Source organism: Podarcis raffonei, chromosome 9 (assembly GCF_027172205.1).
Source record: "Podarcis raffonei isolate rPodRaf1 chromosome 9, rPodRaf1.pri, whole genome shotgun sequence".
Taxonomy (NCBI): domain Eukaryota; kingdom Metazoa; phylum Chordata; class Lepidosauria; order Squamata; family Lacertidae; genus Podarcis; species Podarcis raffonei.
In genome coordinates, this window is record NC_070610.1 from 10,901,249 (window position 1) to 10,924,000 (window position 22,752).

A 22,752-nucleotide genomic window follows, 5' to 3' on the forward strand; every position below is an offset into this window, starting at 1 on the left:
CTCGCAAGACGAGATTAATTCGTTCCGCAAGTTTTTTCTTCTTGCGAGTTTTTCGTCTTGCGAAGCACGGTTTCCCATAGGAATGCATTGAAAATCAATCAATGCGTTCCTATGGAAACTGCCTTCAGACCAGGTCCGGGGACAGTCTGTCGCCCGACCTCTTCTGAAGGCTGGGGGGGGGGGGGACAAGGGCTTTTCTTCCCACCGCCAGCCTTCAGAAGGCTGTTCTGAAGGCTGGCGGTGGGAAGAAAAGCCCTTCTCCCCACCTCCCACCCCGCAAGCTCCGGGGACAGGAGGGCTTTCCTCCCGACTGCCAGCATTTTAAAAGCCCCCAGGACAGCGGAGACTTCTCCGCTGTCCCGGGGAGATTTTAAAATGCTGGCGGGCGGCAGCGAATCCTTCGCTGCCGCCCGCCAGCATTTTCAGATCGCCCCGGGACAGCGGAGAAGTCTCCGCTGTCCCGGGAAGGCAGGCGGGGGGAGCAAAGACTTTTGCCCCCTGCTGGCCTTCAGAAGAGGTCCAGGACCTCTTCTGAAGGCCGGCGGTGGGCCAAAGTCTTTGCTCCCCCCCCCGCCTGCCTTCAAAAGCCGTCGGGATAGCGGAGAAACGCGCTGCGCTTCTCTGCTATCCCGGGAAGGCAGGCGGGGGGGGGAGAGCAAAGACTTTTGCCCCCCGCCGGCCTTCAGAAGAGGTCCAGGACCTCTTCTGAAGGCCGGCGGAGATTTCCCTATGGGCTTTCTTCTTGCGAAGCAAGCCCATAGGGAAATTCGTCTTGCGGAACCACTCAAAAACGGAAAACTCTTTCGTCTTGCGAGTTTTTCGTTTTGCGAGGCATTCGTCTTGCGAGGCACCACTGTACATATAATGTCACCATATTGTAGAGAGGCAGACAACGATGTTCTGTGGCTGTGGATGACTACTCTGCACATCTTAATGCTTTTTGATGTCTGATGTTTTTAGAGGTTTCCCCTCTTCCTCCCAGGTGGCCCCCAACTCTTCTTACCTGTGAGGGTGCCTTGTTCTTATAGGCCCAATTGCAGCAGTTGGAGTGTTGAGTGTTAGGATTCAATTCCCGTGCTGCAGTCATGGGATTGTTTATATCACATGACGGTGTATGTTTTCATTCCACATAGTGGGAAGTGACGGAGACAGGATGTTTGTATTACTGTGTTTCCGTGATGTAGGACGTTTGTTCCTTTGTCTCTTTCTCTTTGCTGTTTGATGCTGATGAGGAAGGAGCTGAGTTAGAATGCTCCGAGCGTATTATAATACGTAAATAAAGTATTTTAGGCAAAATGCTGTGCTACTGAGTCTGTTACACTGACTGCCAATACTCTGCTGATCCTGAAGTGTGCTGATGCCTGCAAGGCATCAGTTGCTGTGATGTTTGTGCTGGAGAAAGACCGTTGTGCTTGGAGTTGTGCTTAGAGTCTCCCGACCAACTAAGAGGGAGAGAACATGCCAGCTGGGCTTGTGTCTCTGCCGGATTCCTACTCGTGTGTAGGACCTCCTGACATTGAGATGGGAGTGACGTTCCCTTGCCTGGATATAAGGGTGCTGTATTCCAATTGACTATGGAGGTAATAGGAGTCCTGTTCTCTGATGTTGTCCTCCATTATTGCACTTCAGTTCTGCTTTATACTGGCAGCGTCTTGCCATTGTGAGGATTATGCTGGTGGAAGGAACTGATGGAATACAATTTTTTTTAATGCCACTACCAGATTAACTATACAAGACATATCACTTTTGCTTCACTGACATGAGGGGATTTAGTAGCAGTTTCATCACACTCAGCAGGTGTTGAGATGAGGCAATGATCACACTCTTGGTCATTTTTAATACAGTTCACAAATCGACAGCAGAGGATCCTTTATCTCTCGCAAGTAAATGGAATGGAGGTGTAAATAATACAAGTGGCATGTTCAGTCATTAAATCAGACTGTGCTTTTGGAAGGGGCGCATGTGAATTGCAATGACCTCTCATAACATGTCAGGCACTTGGCTTACTGTTATATATGCTGAGATCAAGCCATTGAGAGCAAACTTTGTTTTAATCTGTGTAATCTCAGTTTGCATTCTGTGGTCAATCCTATCAGAGGTGCTTGGAGACAAAGCCTGCTGCAATATTAGACCCTGTTCACACAAAGAGCTGCTGTGGAAAACAGGTAGAATCTTAAGTCTGATGTACATGCAGCAGCCCACGGCTACATCCTTTAGTCCATTATATTGTAAAATATTGCAGCATAAAGCTGCAAAAGAACTTCACATAAAAATACAAATCTCATTCCTAAATACTTACATTAGCTTGACTTTCAGCATGGATCCTGTTCCTTCAGAGTCCATGGGAACAGGTCTAAAACTAGGGGTCACCAGTTGGACCTTTGGGCGACAATTTAGCTTGGTGAATCCTCTGAAGTCCATATACCGCTCATGTGTGCATATATGTATTTGCCTTGATGTTGCATATACAGGCAATGCTATTTTTCTAGAAATAGAGGTGCTGGATCCTTGTGAAATTCACAAAAATAATATAATAGAAGCCCAACTTCTGTCTCCCAATAAAATTGGCAGGAAAAAAATAAAGGCAAAGATTGCATTAAACAAGATCCGACTCAGATGAATCAACTTGTTGACTTGGTTAGAGGTGACAAAAAACTTTTTGGAATTAAAAAGTTATTGGGAGAGTGATTAGAGATTGTCCTCAACACTAGAGATTGCTGTCATGCAATGGCTTTGGCGGCATTCAGATGCCATGTTTGCCAATCCTAAACATTTCTTCATCCCTCTCTGTGTGCTTGCTCCCTCTTACTTCCCTCCTTTTAACCCAGCTTTATAAAACATTTCTTGGTTTGTCAGATCATGATCCTGGTTTGGGAATGCTTCTTGAATGGTATGTGGCAAAGTAGTTTGGCAAATCTAGTTTTAACGCAATGTTGTCAATGACTCAGGGATGATTGGGAATTGGAGCGCAGCAATATCTGGAGAGCCCCCAGATTCTCTACGCTTGCTGGGGTGCAGGATTTTGCTCCTACAAAACCTACATTTACTTTTGCAGATGCACCTGCTCAATTCTTTTATCTATTCAAAAACCAACCGTAAAGTTTTTTAAATTTCTTGTATAAATATGCAAGAGATTGCAAACCTGTTTCCTGTTTAGTATCCTCCCTTGTCTAAATGGCTTCACTGCACAGAGTTGGGTTTCCAACCCTTAGGCTAGACACTGGATCAGGTGCTGTTGTGCAACATGTGCTTGTTCCATTTTCAAGTATAACTGCAAGGACGTAGGTTGGCACTAGGAGGCAGCTGTTGCTGGTGTAATTCAGCAAGGTCAAATATTGAGCAGCTATAACTCTGTCATGTGTCAGTTTGACGCTTCCTGCTCTGGTGTCTTGGAAGAAAAGATTTAACACAAATTTTGCCTGCAATATATTTTGACTTCCCAGCCGTACTGTTTGAATTCTTGTGTGCGCTATTTCATTAAAAGACCTGAAAACCCAGTTTCCCTACAGCGCTCTGTTCTACCCAGTCCATAAGCACAGGGGTTTTCCCCCTAATGAAGTCCACATTAAACAAAACATTAGTCTTTCAGAGCACAGTCTAACGGAATATTAAAGTGCTGCTTGATTAGGTACCCAAAGAAACAGCAGTTTTACCAGCTATGGTATAACTTTGACAATATAAACATTTAATTATGGCGAAGCTATTCCGTTCTAAACATGTTTTTGAATATTCTCAGAATTCTAGTTAACATACTCTTGTTAGTGTATTTGTTAACATACTCTTGTTAGTATATAGTATAGTGTATTTAAAGAATCATGCATCAGTGGCCCACTACAAGCAGTTGTTTGTATGAATTTGTTTCCATGTCGGTGAGAAAGGAAAGAGAAGCAAAAGGTGTAAGATTCGTTTGTTGTGGACTTTTAATGAGCATTAGAGTACCACAACCAAAGTGAGATGGAAATCTGAGTTTGGCTGCAGCCAGCATCAATTGATATTCTTTAATGATGATAAAAGAGATTATTTCCACTTATTTTCAGCCGTCTCATCTTCCACACGCTCCTCTATATGTGGGCATTGTATAGAATGCTGATTCAGGTCACTGCACCAGGGAAATTAATGTAGTGAATTTTCTTAGTAACGGTCATGACCCTACCAGTGGTAACTAGTATTACATTTCATACCATAAAAATGGGCACTGACTAAAGATTGATTAAAACAGACCTTTAGTCTAACTTTCATTATGTATTGATGTGCAATGCACATTTTTTGCAGACTTTACCCATAGATATTTGGATTAGATGTCTGTGAAAAATATATATCACAAATGGCCTTTCAAAAGAGCAGTCGTACTCAGTGACAGTTCTGTAACTGAAAATATTAATGTCTGACTGCAATCTGCCACCCACTTATTACCGTATTGTTGACCTTTGTCTGAGGAAGCTAATTGGGGAGCTTGGGCAGATAAGCAGAAACTTTTCAGAGTGCAAACAAGCTCTCCCAAGTCCTGCAGAATCCGAAGTGGTTACCAGCCTGTTTTGGCAAATGTGTCACATAGAGTGTGCCCTACTTTACAGAGGACAGTTTTCTGTTTGAAAGCATCATCCATTGTGAGAGCTGTCTGGTTGAAGATAAGGAACCATTAGAAGGGAGACCAAATGTCCGGTAGCTGCCCATCAACACTTAGAACTTGGACTAAGTGCAACATAGCAGTCACCTGGTCACAGTCTTATCCTTTACAATGAGCTAACACTATTTCTGTTTAAATTATAGTAATTATTTCTAAATCTGCACCTCTACCTAGAAATTAGCAGTGTAGTACCTATATGTTTCATGACAACTAGTGTTGTGTTTTGGAGTGATGCTTTTTAGCGATACCTAAGTGATCATCCTGGATGCGGGTGGCGCTGTGGTCTAAACCACTGAGCCTCTTGAGCTTGCCAATCAGAAGGTCTGCGGTTCAAATCCCTGCAATGGGGTGAGCTCCTGTTGCCTGGTCCCTGCTCCTGCCAACCTAGCAGTTCGAAAGCACGCCAAAAAGTGCAAGTAGATAAATAGGTACCACTCCAGCGGGAAGGTAAATGGCGTTCCATGCGCTGCTCTGGTTTCGGTGTTCCGTTGTGCCAGAAGCGGCTTAGTCATGCTGGCCACATGACCCGGAAAAACTGTCTGCGGACAAACGCCAGCTCCCTCGGCCTGTAAAGCGAGATGAGCTCTGCAACACTAGAGTTGTTTGTGACTGGACTTAACTGTCAGGGGTCCTTTACCTTTACCTTTTTTAAGTGACCATCCTAGCAATGTAAAGTCCAAAGTGGGGGAAAGTGTCAGTAGGGAAGAGATGGAGGAAACATTTTCATTTGGTCCCCTTTCCTGTGCCAGCATTTGGTGTTTATAAAGACACTCCCAGGGGGATGTGTGGGGACAACCCAAAGCAAATTTCAATATTTGTAGCATTGGTTATATTGCTCCAACGGCAGTCATTCGAACTTACAAAAACAAAACCTTACACATGAGATACTCAAGGGAAAAGTAGAGATTTTTGAAAGCCTCTCCGGCTGTTGGTTTCAATGGAGGAACAGTGCTGAAGCAGAGAGATTGGGTGGGATCCCATTGAACAATTATCTGCACAGAACCTTCTTCTTCCCAACCTGCTTCCCCCCCATGTGAAGTACCCTTCCCCCTTTTTTGATTCTGTACAAAAAGGTGGGTCGGCAGGACCCTCACTGCCATCATATCCTTTCTCCTTCCTCCAGCTGTTCCTCACTGAAACTTGTCATTTTAGAAGCTATTTGCTGGATTGTGCTTGTGTTTCATTGTTATTGTTGTTTAAAATATATATATATATATATATATATATATATATATATATATATATATACACACACACACACACACACACACACACACACACAGCTATAATATAGCTATAATGGAGAAAACTACACAAGGCCTAGAACCTTCAGGCACTCTTTATATTAAACTGGCATTATTTTATTACACATACAGTGGAACAATCGTTTTCACAACAACCCTCCGTACAAGCCTGGAAAATATGGAATTATAATTGATAAAATTCTTTACTTTCACCTTGTTATTTTAGCCCATGTGCAACTGCACATATCCCTTGTGCCTATTTTGTAGTTTGTTTCTCTGTTTTAACTTTCACCTGCTGTTGTAATTGTTCTCTCTGTTTTATAAACTTTATAAAGGGGGAAAAAAACCTTTAGATCCACATAGAGACTTCACATGTGTGAAGTGTAGACTGGCTCCTAGACAGCTATTAGAAATGTTATCTAGAGTGTTGGTGCAATATGGCTTAGATGCCACTGCCTCATGAATATTTTACTTGTGTCTACATACCCAGAGGGGTGTATCCAGCATCAGTAGTTGGCTTAGGCAAGTGCCATTATCCCAGAATGGCCACCTTCTGATCCTGACCTGCCATTGCTGATGTGGAGGATCTGCCATCACTGCCACCTGCCTTCAACAAAAGCTATAGGGCTTTATCTTGGTGGCTTTATCCTGGTGGTTACCGTCTGCTTGGCACTGCATTGGCCCTCCTCCTCTGCCATGTCTGTTGCAAATGGTGTTCCTTGCCACTGCTGCTTGCGTTTGTGATTGGTGTTGGCTAGGAGTAGCAGCTGCCTAGGACCCACGTACCTACGGGACCACCTCTCCTGGCATGCCCCACGGAGGCCCTTAAGGTCCACAAATAACACTTTAGAGGTCCCGAGTCTCAAGGAGGTTAGATTGGTTTCAACTAGGGCCAGGGCCTTTTCAGCACTGGCCCCAATGTGGTGGAACGCTCTGTCACAAGAAACTAGGGCCCTGCAGGACTTGACATCTTTCCGCAGGGCCAGCAAGACAGAGCTGTTCCGCCTGGCCTTTGGTTTGGATTCAGTCAGACCCTTATGTTTCCCTCCCCTTATGGTCTTGATTTATCAGCTATTTTAAAATGAGGCTGCATTTTAAAATGCATTTTAACCTGTATTTTAAATTGTGTCTCCCCCCCCTTTCCCCCTATTATGTTTTTACTGTGATTTTATTGGTGTTAGCCTCCCTGAGCCTGGCTTTGGCTGGGGAGGGCGGGGTATAAATAAATTTTATTATGATTATGATTATTAATTTATTTTACTGCTGCTCCTGGCCACCCTCTTATACTCTCTCCCACCTGGACAAGTATATGGTGGCGGCCCACAGCTTCACATGTCACTATTCATTTATGTGTCAAATGTGGAATAGAGACTGCTGTCACTTGTGGAGACAGCATCTTCTGTGGAAGGTGGATGGAGTTATTGGGTGGAAACTGGAGGCAACAATGTTGTTGGAATGTCTCTGTAGCAATTTCATGTGTGGAATTTCAGGGCTGCGTGTGAACTTTCAGGGTTTTGTGTGTGCATCAGGTAGAAACGTAGAGCTAGGAGAAGTTTGGATCTAACTGAAGTTGCTTTTAAGCTGAGTATGGGAGAACCCGGAAAGAAACTTGCACTTACTGTCATGAACATGCTCTCTCTTATCATTGTAAGAAGTAAGGAATATGATTGCTTTTAATAATAGTTGTAGCAAATTATTTGTAAATGACTATTTGTAGTCATTTTAGCAAGTGAGTAGTATTTGCAGAAAATGTTGACCATTGTTTGTTTGCTATGAATTGCTGTTTGGCACCAAGTCCTAAAATACGATGGGACTGCATTGTGCTGCACTCTTCCCACATGGATGTAGTATTGATCTGCAGGTCCCTTGCTGTGCTACCAAAGCCTGAGTATTCAGGAGGACTCTGAAAATGCTTGGCCTCATTTTTGACAGCTGGGGTCAGTATCTTAGGGCAGGTTGTTCTGACATTTTTTTTTCCTGGATATGTGTGTTCATTTGATAACTTCCCTCAAGCAATTTGGAGGGGGCAGTTTTAATACAAAAATGAATAAACATCAATGGCAATCACCCTCTGCTACTTACTGCTTTCACTGCACTGCTTTTATACTGACAAATACTGACTTGCCCCAAGCACTTTTCAGAATAAGAGCAGTGTTCTGAGTTACAAGCAGAACTCTCTTTCAATATCTGCGTTCTGTAACTCTGCAGTGAAACAGAGGAACTGTAAATATTTGCAAAGCTATGCACATTCTAAAATTCCGTCTTTTAAAAGAGGCATGGATGTATGTTGTTTATAGGTACAGATCCTCTTGATGTCTAGGAATATATAAACTTAAGGGTTAATGCTGCCCAGCTTTTTCTCTGAAGGTAGATAATGAGCAAAAGCAGAGAATATGCTTTTGAGCAGGCCTGGAGGGGGAAAGCAGAAAGCAGTTGCTCCTTGTTAATCAGTGTTGAGGCAAACCTTCCTTACTAACATACATGGTTTTAGGTACACAGTGTACACTATCCCTTAGCAAGGATGGTGGCACCTTAGTGTTTATCAGTTAATAAAAGACTGTGTGATTTGTCTCCTGAAAATTATAGGGTTTTGTACTCCCACACCTGTGCTTGCTTATTTTTCCTAAATATTAAGTAATTAGTCTATGTTTGGATTTATCAGTATCTAAACACCACACCAAAGGTTCCATTTTGTTGCAAATCGCAGAAGCTACAGAAAGGTGGTTAAGGGACTGAAATAAATTCAAGTGTAACTTACTCTTAGCCAGATGTAGTGTTGCTGTTCTTAAATGAGAAGGAATAATTTTGTCACCAACCAAAAATAGTGTATTACTGACAATTGCATGTTAGGTTTAGTTTAAACAGTGGCTAAAGTTATCAAAGTTCTCTGAGTGTTGATGTGTCAACGTACCAGGATTTTTCTTGTGATCATGTTTCTATGCCACATATACTTTTTATATTATATACTGTTTACATTTTTAAAATTCATCATAAAGTACTTGCTATCTCTAAATTCTCAGAAATAGTTGGCAAATCATGCAGAACGTCACAGCTTTAAAACTAGACTGTCCAGAAAAATTCATATGGTTTCAGACTGACACCTGCAACCTACCTGCCGTAGGATCTTAGTATAAAACACCAGGATTTCATTTCGTTTCTTTTTTAGCAGGCATGTTTCAAGCAAATGAATTTCTGAGAAGGAAAGGAAATACTGTAACTTTTCGCTCGCTCTTGGGTTAAGAGTGTGTAAGCTGTGTAACTGAAGAGCTTGTGTACTTTTTTCTAACTGTAGTAGTTTCTAGCACTATACTTAATTAATCTGAGTCTAGTTCTCATGGGACTGTCTTTAACAGGTCTAGAAGTCAAATTGCAGTGAGAAGTCCTGTTTGCTCTTTGCAGACCTTTTTAGAAATTCCAAGACAGGAAGGCTGTTTATTTTTCCCACATCTGTTTTGTGCTCATTCTTTGAGACACTGTTTGCTGGATGCTCTTTTCTTTTAACCACTTAAATTAGTTGCAGTGTTGCAAAATGTCAAAATAAGCATTAGTGGGTACCTTTTGTAAAGAATCAAGTTTTTATTGAATTGTTCTTTACAGAATTTAAAGTTGCCTTAGCTTTTCCATTTACTCAGTTCTGTTGCAGACCATCACTGAATCAATAACTTTTACATTCCTTATGGGAACTATTTATACACACAAGGTTGGTCTTAACAGAAAATTCAGTTCTGAAATGGAAAATGTAGTACATTAACATTTATGAAGTGGTTAGTATTGGTTAGCTTAACATAGCTCAGGGTTTAAAGTTGACTTGTTTTGGAACTGACAAGATTTTGTTACAAATTCCTGGTTTGCACCCAAGAAGAAGCTGAGATTCAGCAACAACAAAAGTAGATGTATTATTTATTTATTGCATTTATTTTCCATCCTTCTCCCCAAGGAGCTCAATGTGGCATAAGTGGTTCTCCACATTCTCACTTCATTTCCCACGACAATCCTGTGAGGTAGGTTAGGCTGAGAGGGAGTGACTGCCCAAGGCCACCCAGTGAGCTTCATGAGGATTTGAACTCTGGTCTCCCAGGTCAGTCTCTGCCCCATACTGACTCTGAATTGCACCTAAAATTGTCATCATGGCTGCAGGCAAAGGGGAGTACCTAAGCTCTGCTAAAATTTGTCCCAGCTTCTGCACAACATTCTAAACTGTGGTTTAGTGTGACATGTTAGTTTCTGGCTAGTTTCTGTAAATCTTGTTTAAGCAAGTGATTAATTTCAGAAGTATTCTTGTGCAGTCAGCACATTACTTCCAGGTTTCGCTGCTCGCGCATGCACAGACGCTCAAAATGACGTCACACACATGCATGGAAGCAGCAAGTTGCGACCCACAGACATGGGTTGCATTCGCTTCAGGATGCGAACGGGGCTCCAGAACGGATCCTGTTTGCATTCAGAGGTACCACTGTATAATGTTTCAAGGAATAATTTATTCAACATACTGTATTTAAAAATCGCCTTCCATTGTCTTATATAGCAATGGATACAACAAATCCTGTCTCCAGTAATAATTGGTACTAAGTGGTCACATCTTGGTTCCTCTGCACTATGTGGAAAAGTCTTAGTTTCTACATGATCCAGTTGGGCACTGCTGCTTTAAAGTGGCTTAAGCTATTAATTTGCTGTTGGAGCTTGCTTAGTGTTACTTACACATGAAACCCATAGGTAGCTTTGGCTTTATCACATTTATCATAGCAGTCATCGGGAAGGATTCCAACTGACCAGACATTTGGCGAGGGAGGTGCTTGTTTGCCCCTTTCTCTCTATGCACCTATGATTGACAGTACACAAGCCTTTAGGTATGTGGCACTGAAAGCGAAGCTATGGCTCAAGCTCTGTTTCAGACCGGTGGGTTTGGCCCCCTTAACTCTGAGGGATAACTTTAAATCTCCATGGGAAGGGGAGATAGTGGAGGAAGTGCAGAAGTGCGGGTGGTCCTCCCTTTATATAGAGTCCATGACGTATAGCCACGCAAAGGCGGTGATCGCTCAAAGATTAAGGGATATTGCCAGGCAGGAGGACATAGCCCGTGTGAAACCTGGGTTGTTTCTGGGGGAGCAGTTGTATTGGGCTGCTCCAGCTTGCTACTTGGCGGATATCCACTACGTGGAATACCGCAGACTATTTACTGCGGCTAGGCTGAATGTTCTTGACTCGGCGGTTCTGAAGGGAAGATATGGAGGAGTCCCATATGACCAGAGATTTTGCCACTGTGCATTGGGTGAGGTAGAATCCACAGAGCACATTTTACTGAGCTGTCCCTTTTACAACGATTTAAGACAGTACCTTATAACTCCACACTTACCCCAGCTCAGTTCCCGACAAAGAGGAAAGCAGACAGCATATCTGCTAAATAAGTCTTCTGGGAAAACAACTTTGTCAGTGGCTAAATTCCTTTTCCTGGCACTCAAGTGTCGGAAACGTATAACTGATTGCTTTGATGTGGGTTATCTGTGAGAGGTCTAGTACTGTGGCCCTACCTTATTTATGTACCCCTATGATGTTATAGTTTATAATTATTGTGTAATGTTTTATTTCTGACTATCGGTCGAATAAAGGAAATTGATTGATTGATTGATTGACAGTACAGTTGGTTGAAATATGAGGTGCTCCCAGCTTATTTGGAACTCTCCATACTTTGAGGTTGTGCTAGCAACTAACATATCCTCAAGGGCTTGGGGGTAGAAGTAAGGTGGTGGTGGTAGGAACAGGAATATCATCTGTACCTGTACCTGTACCAAACAACTGCCACAGAGCTAATACTTCTGGTGGGGGCCATTTATGTTGGATAAACACTGTTTCTGCTTTTCTCAGAGCTTGGATAGGTTGCTCAATCTTGTGCCTACTGGCTCGTGAGGGGTTGTCATAAGTATAGGCACGGTTTTCATTATGCATCCACGTGCTCCACTCTCCTTCTTTCAGTTCCATCTTTCAAACCCTGAAAGACTGTATAGAGCTTCCAAAACTGCATTTGATGCCATTTGTGCACATGGATGGACAAACTGAAACTTAATCCACATAGAATGGCAGTATTACTGTTGGTTGGAGGTTCCAGTAATCTGAAATTAGGTGCATAGCCTTTTGTTTTTGTAGAGTTATATCCTCCCCTCCAAGAGACTGGGAGTGCTCCTAGACCTGACTTTTCATTTCGAAGTAATTGACACGTCTTCAAAAGTCTGAAATGTATTCATTCATTTAAAAATCCATCCTGCCTTACTGTAAGAATTTTCAAAGTGACAGTATAAAATATAAAACAAATGCAAAGATACAACATTTATTTAAAGCACACTAATGTTCAATTTAAACTATACTTACATTATCAATTATATTTAGATATAGATATCTAAAATTTGAAGCCCAAATCAAGCTGGAATGCATGGATTTAAACTTGCTTCAAAACATGTTTTCCGCTTCTGGCTTACTGCAAATTGTGGTTTGTAAAGTCAACTACAGTGGTACCTCTAGTTACTAACTTAATTTGTTCCAGAAGTAGGTTCTTAACCTAAAATTGTTATTAACTAGAGGTGTGCTTTCACTAATGGGGCCTCTTGCTGCCGCTGCGCTGCTGGCACACGATTTCTGTTCTCACCCTGGGGCAAAGTTCTCAACTTGAGGTAACTCTTGCAGGTTAGTGGAGTTTGTAACCTGAAGTGTTTGTAACCTGAGGCATTTGTAACTCGAGATACCACTGTATTGTACTAGTTCATAATTACATCTTCAAGACCATAGGTTGATATGGTGCTTGAACTGAGCCCATATCTAAAATGAGGTCCAATAAAACAGCTATTCTGGAATTGACTTGTTATCACTAAACAGATATTAAAAATAGCAAAGAGTACAATCTTATTCATCTTCTGAATAAGATGCCACTTGTTCAAAATTGATCGCATGTCTGTCTCTTCTGACAGAGGAAGATTTGACTGGTCCCATCTAGGCTCACCCTTTGGCAATAAATATACATCCATTGAGGCTTACATTTGGCACATTTATTAGCTAATGAGAGCCGAAAGGCTGTGTAGAGCTTCCAAAACCGCATTTGGTGCCATTTGTGCACATGGATGGGCAAACTGAAACTTAATCCATATTAGCTAATGCAGCCTGCTTCTGCCTTCCCCCTGCCATTCTGTTGAGGTGGTGGCTAGTACACAATCTCTGCTGAGGGGTTTTCTGTGGGGAGGTGCAATATGTTCCTTCAAGTTCTTGATACTATGCACTCCCTCTTTATACTCATTCCCCGACGATCATAACGACGGGGATTTTGCTAGCGTTTTATAACGCCACCTGAAAGGTTTGATTTGTTATAGCTCATGTCAGTTTAATTGGCAGTGCTCCTTGAAGGATGAATCGGTGTAACATGCCTGATGGTTCTCTTTTTTACAATGACTTTCCACAAGGGGAAAATGATTGCTTAAGCCTGGCAGTAGGGTGGTGTCTCTGCTCATTCCTCATGCTGTCCTCATGGAGTAAAAAAGTTGGAATTTAAAACACTCATGTGTACTTTATACATATAGATAAAACGTTAAACTCATCACAGTATTTTGGCTTATGTTTTCTGCATAGCCCCTGGCACTAACGTTGCTGCTTCTCCTGCATGGGCCACTTAGTCGCAGGTTGTCAAGTTATGACATATCATGATAGAGTTGCTATTTATTTTGATTTGTAACTCTCTCTTTTTCTTTTCTACTTCAGGCGTCTAAACAGAAATAATCTTCAACTCCTCTCTGAGTTGCTGTTTCTTGGGACTCCAAAACTCTACAGGCTGTAAGTAGAAGCTGTATTCTGTATTCATTGTGGAAGGCTTTGATATGCTTTGAGTGCTTTTAAGTTGTAAACGAAATAAGCCATTGAGTAAGTGTTTTGTCTGCTCCTGGACTCAGTGCACCTTTAATTCTTGTTTTCTTTTGCTTTTTCATAATTTGTGTGCTGTCCTCTGAATTGTTTCTGTTCCATATTTCTTTAACTCCTATAGTTGACTGATTTAACTTTTCAAACCAGATTAGTATAGATCCTTTTCTTTTTAGTTTGCAACTGGTTTCTGATGACAACGTCGATTACATTCTGGGTGGAAACTGTCTTGGAATATCTCCCCTCCCCCTCTTTGTTTATAACAATATTGAAATGAAATGGCTTAAAGAACCCAAAACTAAAGTAAGGATTTGAAGAGTGTTGGCATTATTGTGGTCTGTAATTTTGATTTCTGACTTGTGGGATTTTACTGTTCTCTAGTCGTCTTCTTCTTTGGTGATCACTCATAGCTGAGTAAGATTGTCCATCTGTGACGGTGGAGGCCAATTCTGGATCCACACATCCTTCCACAGGGGGGTCATTGGTTTCCGGGCAGGAGTTGATCATGGTGTGGATTTGCCAAGCATGCTTTCCTCTTAGCACATTTCTCCCTTGCGTCCTGAGTTCGAGTGTCTTCAAAGCCCATGACACCTTTGGTAAAGGCTGTTCTCCAACTGGAGTTCTCGCAGGCCCGTGTTTCCCAGTTGTCAGTGTTTTATACTACATTTTTTTAGATTTGCTTTGAGACCATCTTTAAACCTCTTTTGTTGACCACCAGCATTATGCTTTCCATTTTTAAGTTCAGAATAGAGTAGTTGCTTTGGAAGACGATCATCAGGCATCCACACAACATGACCAGTCCAACGAAGTTGATGTTGAAGAATCATTGCTTCAACACTGGTGATCTTTGCTTCTTCCAGTTTGCTTTCTTCTTCTTCTACAGTAGTATGGCACATGCTGGAAGAATTTTAAAATCAGAGTAGTGAGCTGTTAAAAACCTTTGATGCCAAGTGTGTTGTGTTTTGTCATATTCTCTCCCTTAATTACAAAGACTGGGACCCAAATAGATGCACAATTAGTGCTTTGGGCTTGGAATCTCCTTTGAGATCCAAGTCTTGCAGAGTAGTAAATCGTTTTTGAAAATGAAGGACTTCTCAAAAGCAGTTTGTGATGATGGCATGGGCTCTTCTGTTCAAAGAAAATGAGCAAAACAAAGCGAGACAGAAAGAATCACACTGGGATATGCTTGCCCAAAGAATCCTTGAATCCTGGCTAGTCTCTTGAAAGCCTTGGCAGAATAAATTATTAACATTGTAAACCTTAGGGGCAAACCTGGAAGAAGGTTTATAAACATTCAGCCTATACATTAGATACATTTTGATGTTTTGATAGATATTATCTCAAGATTAATATGGAGTAGATACTATGTTAAAAAGTACCTACATGTTCTAACAGTATTTTAAAGGGAAACCTGATAATTTTAAAAAATCAAATAGATGCTTCAGTATGAGCACAAAATACAGAAAAGTATTTTTTTTAAAATTATTTTGCTCAGGCCTTGGAGTTTTCTCAAAATTTATTGTGATCTGTGTGTACTAGCAGGGAACGTGGGTGGTGCTGTGGTCTAAACCACTGAGCCTAGGGCTTGCCGATCAGAAGGTCGGCGGTTCGAATCCCCTCGATGGGGTGAGCTCCCGTTGCTCAGTCCCTGCTCCTGCCAACCTAGCAGTTTGAAAGCACGTCAAAGTGCAAGTAGATAAATAGGTACCACTCCAGCGGGAAGGTAAACAGCGTTTCCGTGTGCTGCTCTGGTTCACCAGAAGCGGCTTAGTCATGCTGGCCACATGACCCGGAAAAACTGCCTGCGGACAAACATCGGCTGCCTCGGCCAGTAAAGTGAGATGAGCGCTGCAACCCCAGAGTCATTCGCGACTAGGCTTAACTGTCAGGGGTCCTTAACCTTTCCTTCAACAGCTAATACACATTAAAAAAAAGGTAAAGCCCATCAGCTGCTTTCAAGGAGTAGAGTTGAAGTGGGCTATGTAAATCTCAATAAAATAATGTTTGCTTTGAGAGCCTGGTATGCGCCACATCACAACATCTTGCTTTCCACTTCCTTTTGCAAAGATTGTTTCAGGTTTTTGTGTTAAGGATCTAAAGCTTAAAAGTTTATACTAAATTATCGCTTCTGTTTCTTTCTGGTTGGTTCTTGTACTTCTGACAACTTTGTTATCAGGTTGTTGAATGTGGCATTTGAATAGTGTACACTGATCCATGGTAATTGAAGTCAATGGAATTTGTTTGGTGTAAGCATTCATTTAGCCTCTTTTGTGGGAGGCTTACGTAAAACCTGTGGTTCCACCCACATTGAATTCCAGTGGTATGATTATTTTCACTGGCAATGCTAGTGTAACATACATGCTTCTGATTATACTCTGAAATAGGCACAGAGGTATTGTAAGGTAACAATTTGTGCCACTTATGTATAGAACTTTCTGCTTCTGTAAAATAATCTTTAAGTAAATCTCTATTGGAACAGTAGAGAGGGATGCTATAACTACTAATTATATTTCACAATTCAGAGAACCTTTGGGTAGTATCAAATAATCATAAATAGCGGGGCGGGGGGGAAATAGCTTGATTGGGGTGCAAGTGTGTGAGAAAGTAATACATAATTACAGTCTCATAAATGTGGGGTGCCACAACAGTGTACTGCAACAGATAGTATAACATTCCTGATGTTTTGAGATTATTGTTGATCAAACAATGTGTGTTTGTGTGACAGTGTGTTTGTGTCTAGTTATAATGTGTATTAGAACAACTTGGTAAATATAATGGGGTGCTTTACCTATAGCTCGAATCACATGTTTCTTCAGGTTAAATGCTGTCACTAGAACGCCTTTTTAATATTTTAGCTCATGTGCAGATTGCCACAGTGGTGCCAGCATTAGTTAGTTGGTTAGTTAGTTAGTACTTATCTCCTGTTATATTACGTTTACAGTAGTACCTCGAGTTACATACGCTTCAGGTTACATACGCTTCAGGTTACAGACTCCACTAACCCAGAAATAGTGCTTCAAGTTAAGAACTTTGCTTCAGGATGAGAACAGAAATCATGCTCTGGCGGCGCGGCAGCAGCAGGAGGCCCCATTAGCTACAGTGGTGCTTCAGGTTAAGAACAGTTTCAGGTTAAGTACAGACCTCCGGAACAAATTAAGTACTTAACCTGAGGTACCACTGTACTTCTTAAACTTTTAAAACATGTCAATGCACTTCTAATGATCACCTGACACCCAAAGTTAAGTGAATCATGTGATAGGTAAGGAAGCATATATGCTTGTTGCATAAAATGCAACACAAAGAGGGCGCACTCCATATATGAAATATTAGACACGGTTGGATGCTGCCAGTGGCCAGCTTTCCTTTCCTTTGCTGTCTCCTCCAATTTCTCTTTGGCTGAGTTGAGAGCGAGCGGCGTGTTCAGGTCAAGATGTTTGTTCAGAAATAGAAGTACAGTTGCAGCTGTGTTTGGAGCAGGAGGCTAGTTTAAATAGCATTACCATTTATCCAGTCCATTAACAGAACTCTGTAAAATAATATCAACTCTACAATAAGCTACAGGGCAGCATCGTAAAATTACAAGCACTTGATGACAGATGGGACGTGTAAGTAACGAAAAGTGATAGGTTGAATATTCAGGAGACAATACCTGATATTTTTTTTCTGCCCAAATACTTTGTCTCACTGGATCTAGAAAGTTTCTTTGTGTTTTTCACCTAGCTTAAGTATGAAAAATCATGTTTCCAGTAAAGTCCCAGCAGGTCAGCTACTGGTGGTAGTATTTTTAAAAAATACTGTTGAGATGTCAGATTGTTATGTGTTTCTTAAGGGAACTGTAGTTAGTAAACCAGCCATTTTAGGACCAGTTAGGTCATGATTTTGATGTTTGTCTATATCTCTGGTTCAACAAGTATTTTTCTTTCTTGGAATGACCTACATTGTCTCCAGTGACCCACATCCTAATACACAGAGCATTAACTATAGCACCTTTTATGCAGAAAACCATTACAGCCTAGTGAGTGCTTATCTGAGACAAATAGATTTTGACTGATTAATTTGATGAGTTAGGCTATAGTTCATTGATTGCCATTAGCTGCAGGGTACTGATTTAGGACCCAAAGCTCAGTGGTTTTCCAAGATACTTATATAGGTACTGTATTTCTAAACATGCAAAAGTTAGTCCTTTGATGTAATCCTCCTGGTAGGTAAATTGTAGCTAATCAAGAAAACCTACAGTGGAAGAACTTGCAATTTATACGTGGATTAATATGGAAAAAGCATACAAGAATGTACTTAAATATTATCAGGGTTTCCTGAAGCTGAAATTTACTTAATACTTTTCTTTTCTTTTTTTAAATGATGGAAGGAAAAGGTTTTCTACATAATCTGACTTGTTGCCCTGGACTATTCATTTAGTGCATTGGTTCTTGCAGTCCCTAACAAAAACACAAAGCTTCATGAGGAACCCTTGAAAAAATTCCTCCTGAATTAATTTCTGCCAGCTATGATTAAAGTGTGTGGTACTAGATGTGTCAGACACCATAGTTCTTTGCTTCATTTTACTCCTGGCCTCTTTGGCCCCTGCCACAATGAATCCAAGAATGGTTACGCAGGAATTGCAGGTTACAGTTGCTACGGTTACCGTTGTCCAGTCGTATCGACATCATTACTCATCTAGTGAGTTACCATGATAGCTACCGCTGACTCCCATTCCTGGGAACACTAAAGCCGTTTGAGGCAAAAGAGATGAAAGTTCTTCTGACGGCTCTTATGTTTTGTAGATGAGACATTTTTCTGTTTGCACGGTCAGCATTAATATCTGTTTCATAGTAGTACCTTGAAGGGAGGTGAGAATAAAAATTGTACTGCATTCAAATAGCACGGATTGTATGTTACTGCTACAAAATGCATAGTATAGAGGAAAAATTTGGCACATTCCTGTTGGTGTCTTTTTTCTTCTTCTTAACCCACATATGGGCAGAAAGGGAATATTAGAGATTTGGCTTTATAAAACAGTTATATCCAACACTGTTTCAGTGAGACTAAATGAGCATGCTGTTTAAACCACTCCTAAGTTTAAATCTGAGTAAACTTATTGAGCACTTTTAGAGTTCAGGCAGGTGGCTTGGACAGTTAAAACATAGACAAGGAATGCCCAGTTGTGGGTTTTCATGTTCCTTTCTCCTTTCAAAAATGATTGGGGGATCAACAAAGGACATTAATTGGCAGATTAGGGCCTCTGTATATATTAACACTGTACCTGTAAATTGTGATAAACTTACAGTATGTGGCTGATAAATGGGTTAAAAGTTGGATGAGTATTAGAAAAAAAATAATGTAAATTGGAATAAGGCAGTGTTTTTTTCTGGAGGGGGACACAGAGGGATGCATACCCCTAAACATTTTGTGAATCTAAGTTTGGCCTCATTGAGGGGCAGTATTTCAATATGAGTAGGAAAATGAGAGTACCCCTAAACATTTTTAATTAGAAGAGCATTGACAACATTGTAACTTTATGTTCTGCTTGTTAGATGGTGTGTGAAAATTGATAAATACTTGAAGCAGTGTCTACTTAATTTTGCTTTTGCTTTCTTTTAGAAGCCTGTGTTGTTGTGTTTTGAAATGTCATCATAATGAAAACTGATATTTAATTGAGCAACATTATGATTGGTGGGACCACAATTGCCAAGAAAATGAACAGCATTGCGGAATGTGAATGCTTGGTGATCGCTGCGTTGGAAAAAGTGTTAACTCTTTTTGTAATGCACTTAAAGACTACTTGTTGCCTTCATTGCCTGCTTCTAGGCTTCCAATAAACCTCTGGTTGGTAACTGTTGGTAATAGGATGCTGAACTAGGTAGGGCTTGGCTGTCGCAGCAGAGCTGAAGTGTGCTGTTCAGTTTTTGCTGATATTAGTATATTATTAGTAATATTAGTATGAATCTCTAAACCTCCTTAAATTGGCATTTTATATAAACTTTAGCCTGGGAAGATTTTTATTTTCTCACTTTTAAAATTAACACTGCAGTTTTGCTTACTGTGAATTAAATGTGGGTGGGTTTTTTTGGGGGGGGGGGTGTAGAATGAAAACCATAATGTGTGATCATTTTCTACGGACTGCAGTGCAGGTACTAACATTTTCATAATGCCAGCAATAAGGTGCAAGTGTTCTTCTCTCTAGTGAAATGGTAGAAAAGTCTCAAAGACGAGCCCTTTTATCCCATCATAAGCACTTATTTTCTGGCAAAAGAAGACTTTTGGGGCCTTTATTCTACACATGTAATGATTTGATTTCAGCATAATAGTATGTAATGGTGTCAACTGTGCAGATGATTTATTAAGGTGTTAGGTTCTGATTTTTATCTTGCTCAAAGCTTTTTTTCCAAAAATAGTTTTAAACATTAGCCATGCACCTATATAATAATACATTTTTGCACAAATGAGCACGCAAGTTCTACGAAGTGGAAGTGTGCTTCACATGGTATCTAAAACAACATGGACTCTGCTGCGTTTTCAAAAGGACCTTTATTGGGATCATTATTTTGAAATTTTGATTGAATTGCCCTCCTAAACTTGATAGTCCTAGCTAAAGTAGAATTTCACATGTTAGTACAAATGAAATCATTGGAGTTGGATAACCTTTGTAGTGTGTATGGTTATTCATAGCAACAAATAAAGTTTTAAGCCAACTGTTTTGGATGCAGTATTTGCCTCAAGTGAACTTTGTCACACATTATTGTACATTTTGTCCTCCTTTAGCTCATATTTCTATTTATTTATTTATCCTTCCCCATTCAAGAACAAAAACAGTCGAAGTCTAGTATTTTCTTAAATCATGCGATGCTGTTTCCTTGCTTAAAGGAATTGTGCTCTATTGCTTGAAATTGTAAGTTTGCCTTAAGAATGTTTAATACTAATTTCTAACTTTGAGGTTGCAGATTTTATTCAAATTGTTCTTCCACCCAGTTATACAGGATTATTTAAAACCTACCCATGATTGCAACATATCTGTAGACCCGAGTAAACCTGAGTAAAGTGTGTGTGTGTGTAACAGAGAAAGAGAGAGATGGGTTTTCCAAAGCAAAATACCACATACTGCAAACTTCAGAGCAGTTTACTGCCCATTCCGTCTAGATATAATGAAATAGATGTCAGTCTAATCCAGTCCAATTCACTAAGTCCTTTTTGTACGGTTAACTTTGAAAGTTTTGATAAATTTGATATAGGAAACGAAATCCCAGTGAAGGAAGTAATTAAAGATGCCAAAAGGTCAGGAAATGCCATTATCATATGGCACAGAAAGGGGGCAAGAAATGTTATAAACTGAGCACCATGACTCTCAGCTCATGCTATGTGTTCATCTATTTGTACCCATGTAATCTTTATTAACTAATTCAGAAAGCGGGAAGAAGGAATGAAAACAGGATAATGATGGAAGGACATACAAGTGCAAGCCATGATCGTAGTGAGAGATTAAAGTTCGCAGTAACTGAATAGCTGAGAGACGCTCAAAGGAAAGTTGATTGCTTCCCCTCCAACTGTTCCAACTGATTGAAAAAACCTCTAATTTAAAGTTCTGTTTGTTCTCTGTCTTAAACTATCAGAATTTCCTTTTAGAACTGGGGGAATACTCTGAAAGAATCCAAGGATAAGAAGTCATTGCTGGCCAACAATTGTTCCTAATCCTCACAAAATGCTGAAGAAATTAAATTTATTCTTTATTGCTCGAAGTGTTACCTAGGTCACTGGGCGATGGGAAAATTGAACTGGAAGTTGAGTGGTGCAATCTTTGTTTTGTGTCTAGATGCTTAACCTTAGACACGACAAGGCCTCTTAGAGTGTTGTGGGAATGAGGTTCAGAGTATTAAGACCAAGACTTTTATTACCCTGGATTTATAATGGGATGTGCTGTCAGGAGATGAAAATGTTGTGTTTACATTTGACTATTAAATGATCATTTAATTAACACCTAAGTGTGGGTGGGTGGGGGAAGGACTTGTAAAATTCTTTACAGCATTTATTTTTTCTGTGGAGGCTTAAACATTCGTGCTGCCTAAAAGTACATCTGCAAAAGGCATTTATGAACTTCTTCAAGACAGATGGACAGTTTTAACCTGGATCTTTCACCACAGGGTGCTTCAAATATAGTACAGTATGTTCCTAAAAAAAATTTTTTTCACTTTAATGTCAAGAAATGTATGTGCAAAAGTTACAAATACTTGCAAAAACTGGAATAACCTTTAACAATTTTTATGAAAACAACTGTCCTGTTAATCACCCAACCTATATTTGTATATGTAAAACATGTTTACTTGGGTAAGAGTTCTGTGGTGGAAATTCATGTGAAACTGAACGCCTTCTGATAAGTAAGATCTTAAATTGTTGTATTTACGCTCTACTGTGATCTCAAAGAATAAAATGAAATTGGCAATAAAATGCAACTCTGCTTTGCATCATATAAGCCAATTTCTGTTTTGGAGAAACTGGTAGCTGTCCACACATGATGCTTTTATTGTAGACATCCAAAAAGTCTTTCTGAACAAGAGCTCAATTCAGAGATTATTCCAAAACATTGTTTGCACTGACCAACTGACTTAAGCCACAGTTGGAGCTTGCAAAAATATACAAACTGTGGTTTAGAGTCGCTTGTCTCCTCCTATGGTGGTGAAGTTGGAGGAAAAGCTGTAATTACAGTATGTCACTTTGCACAAACCCTGGGCTGCAGATCCAATTCAAACAACGGCTTCAAATTCAGCATTACTGGTCTACTGCGGTTTATAAATTCAAATATTATACAGGTCCATAATTAGGCTTCCATAACCAGGATTTACTGTGATGTTTGAATAGAGTCAATATATAAAAGAAGGCAAGGTAAAGGGACCCCTGACCATTAGGTCCAGTTGTGGCCGACTCTGGGGTTGCGGCGCTCATCTCGCTTTACTGGCCATAGGAGCCGGCGTACAGCTTCCGGGTCATGTGGCCAGCATG

The 22,752-nt window shown here is 40.6% G+C and overlaps 1 protein-coding gene across 8 annotated transcripts in view; it reads left to right on the top strand.

Annotated features, from left to right (window-relative positions):
- The window catches only part of SLIT2 (slit guidance ligand 2), a 264,819-nt gene that overhangs the window by 38,399 nt on the left and 203,668 nt on the right, over window positions 1–22,752 (top strand). For all 8 annotated transcript variants that reach the window (XM_053403609.1, XM_053403608.1, XM_053403613.1 and 5 more), the window contains one exon: window positions 13,609–13,680. In XM_053403609.1, the coding sequence (XP_053259584.1) occupies window positions 13,609–13,680 (72 nt within the window). The remainder of the gene's footprint in view (window positions 1–13,608; window positions 13,681–22,752) is intronic.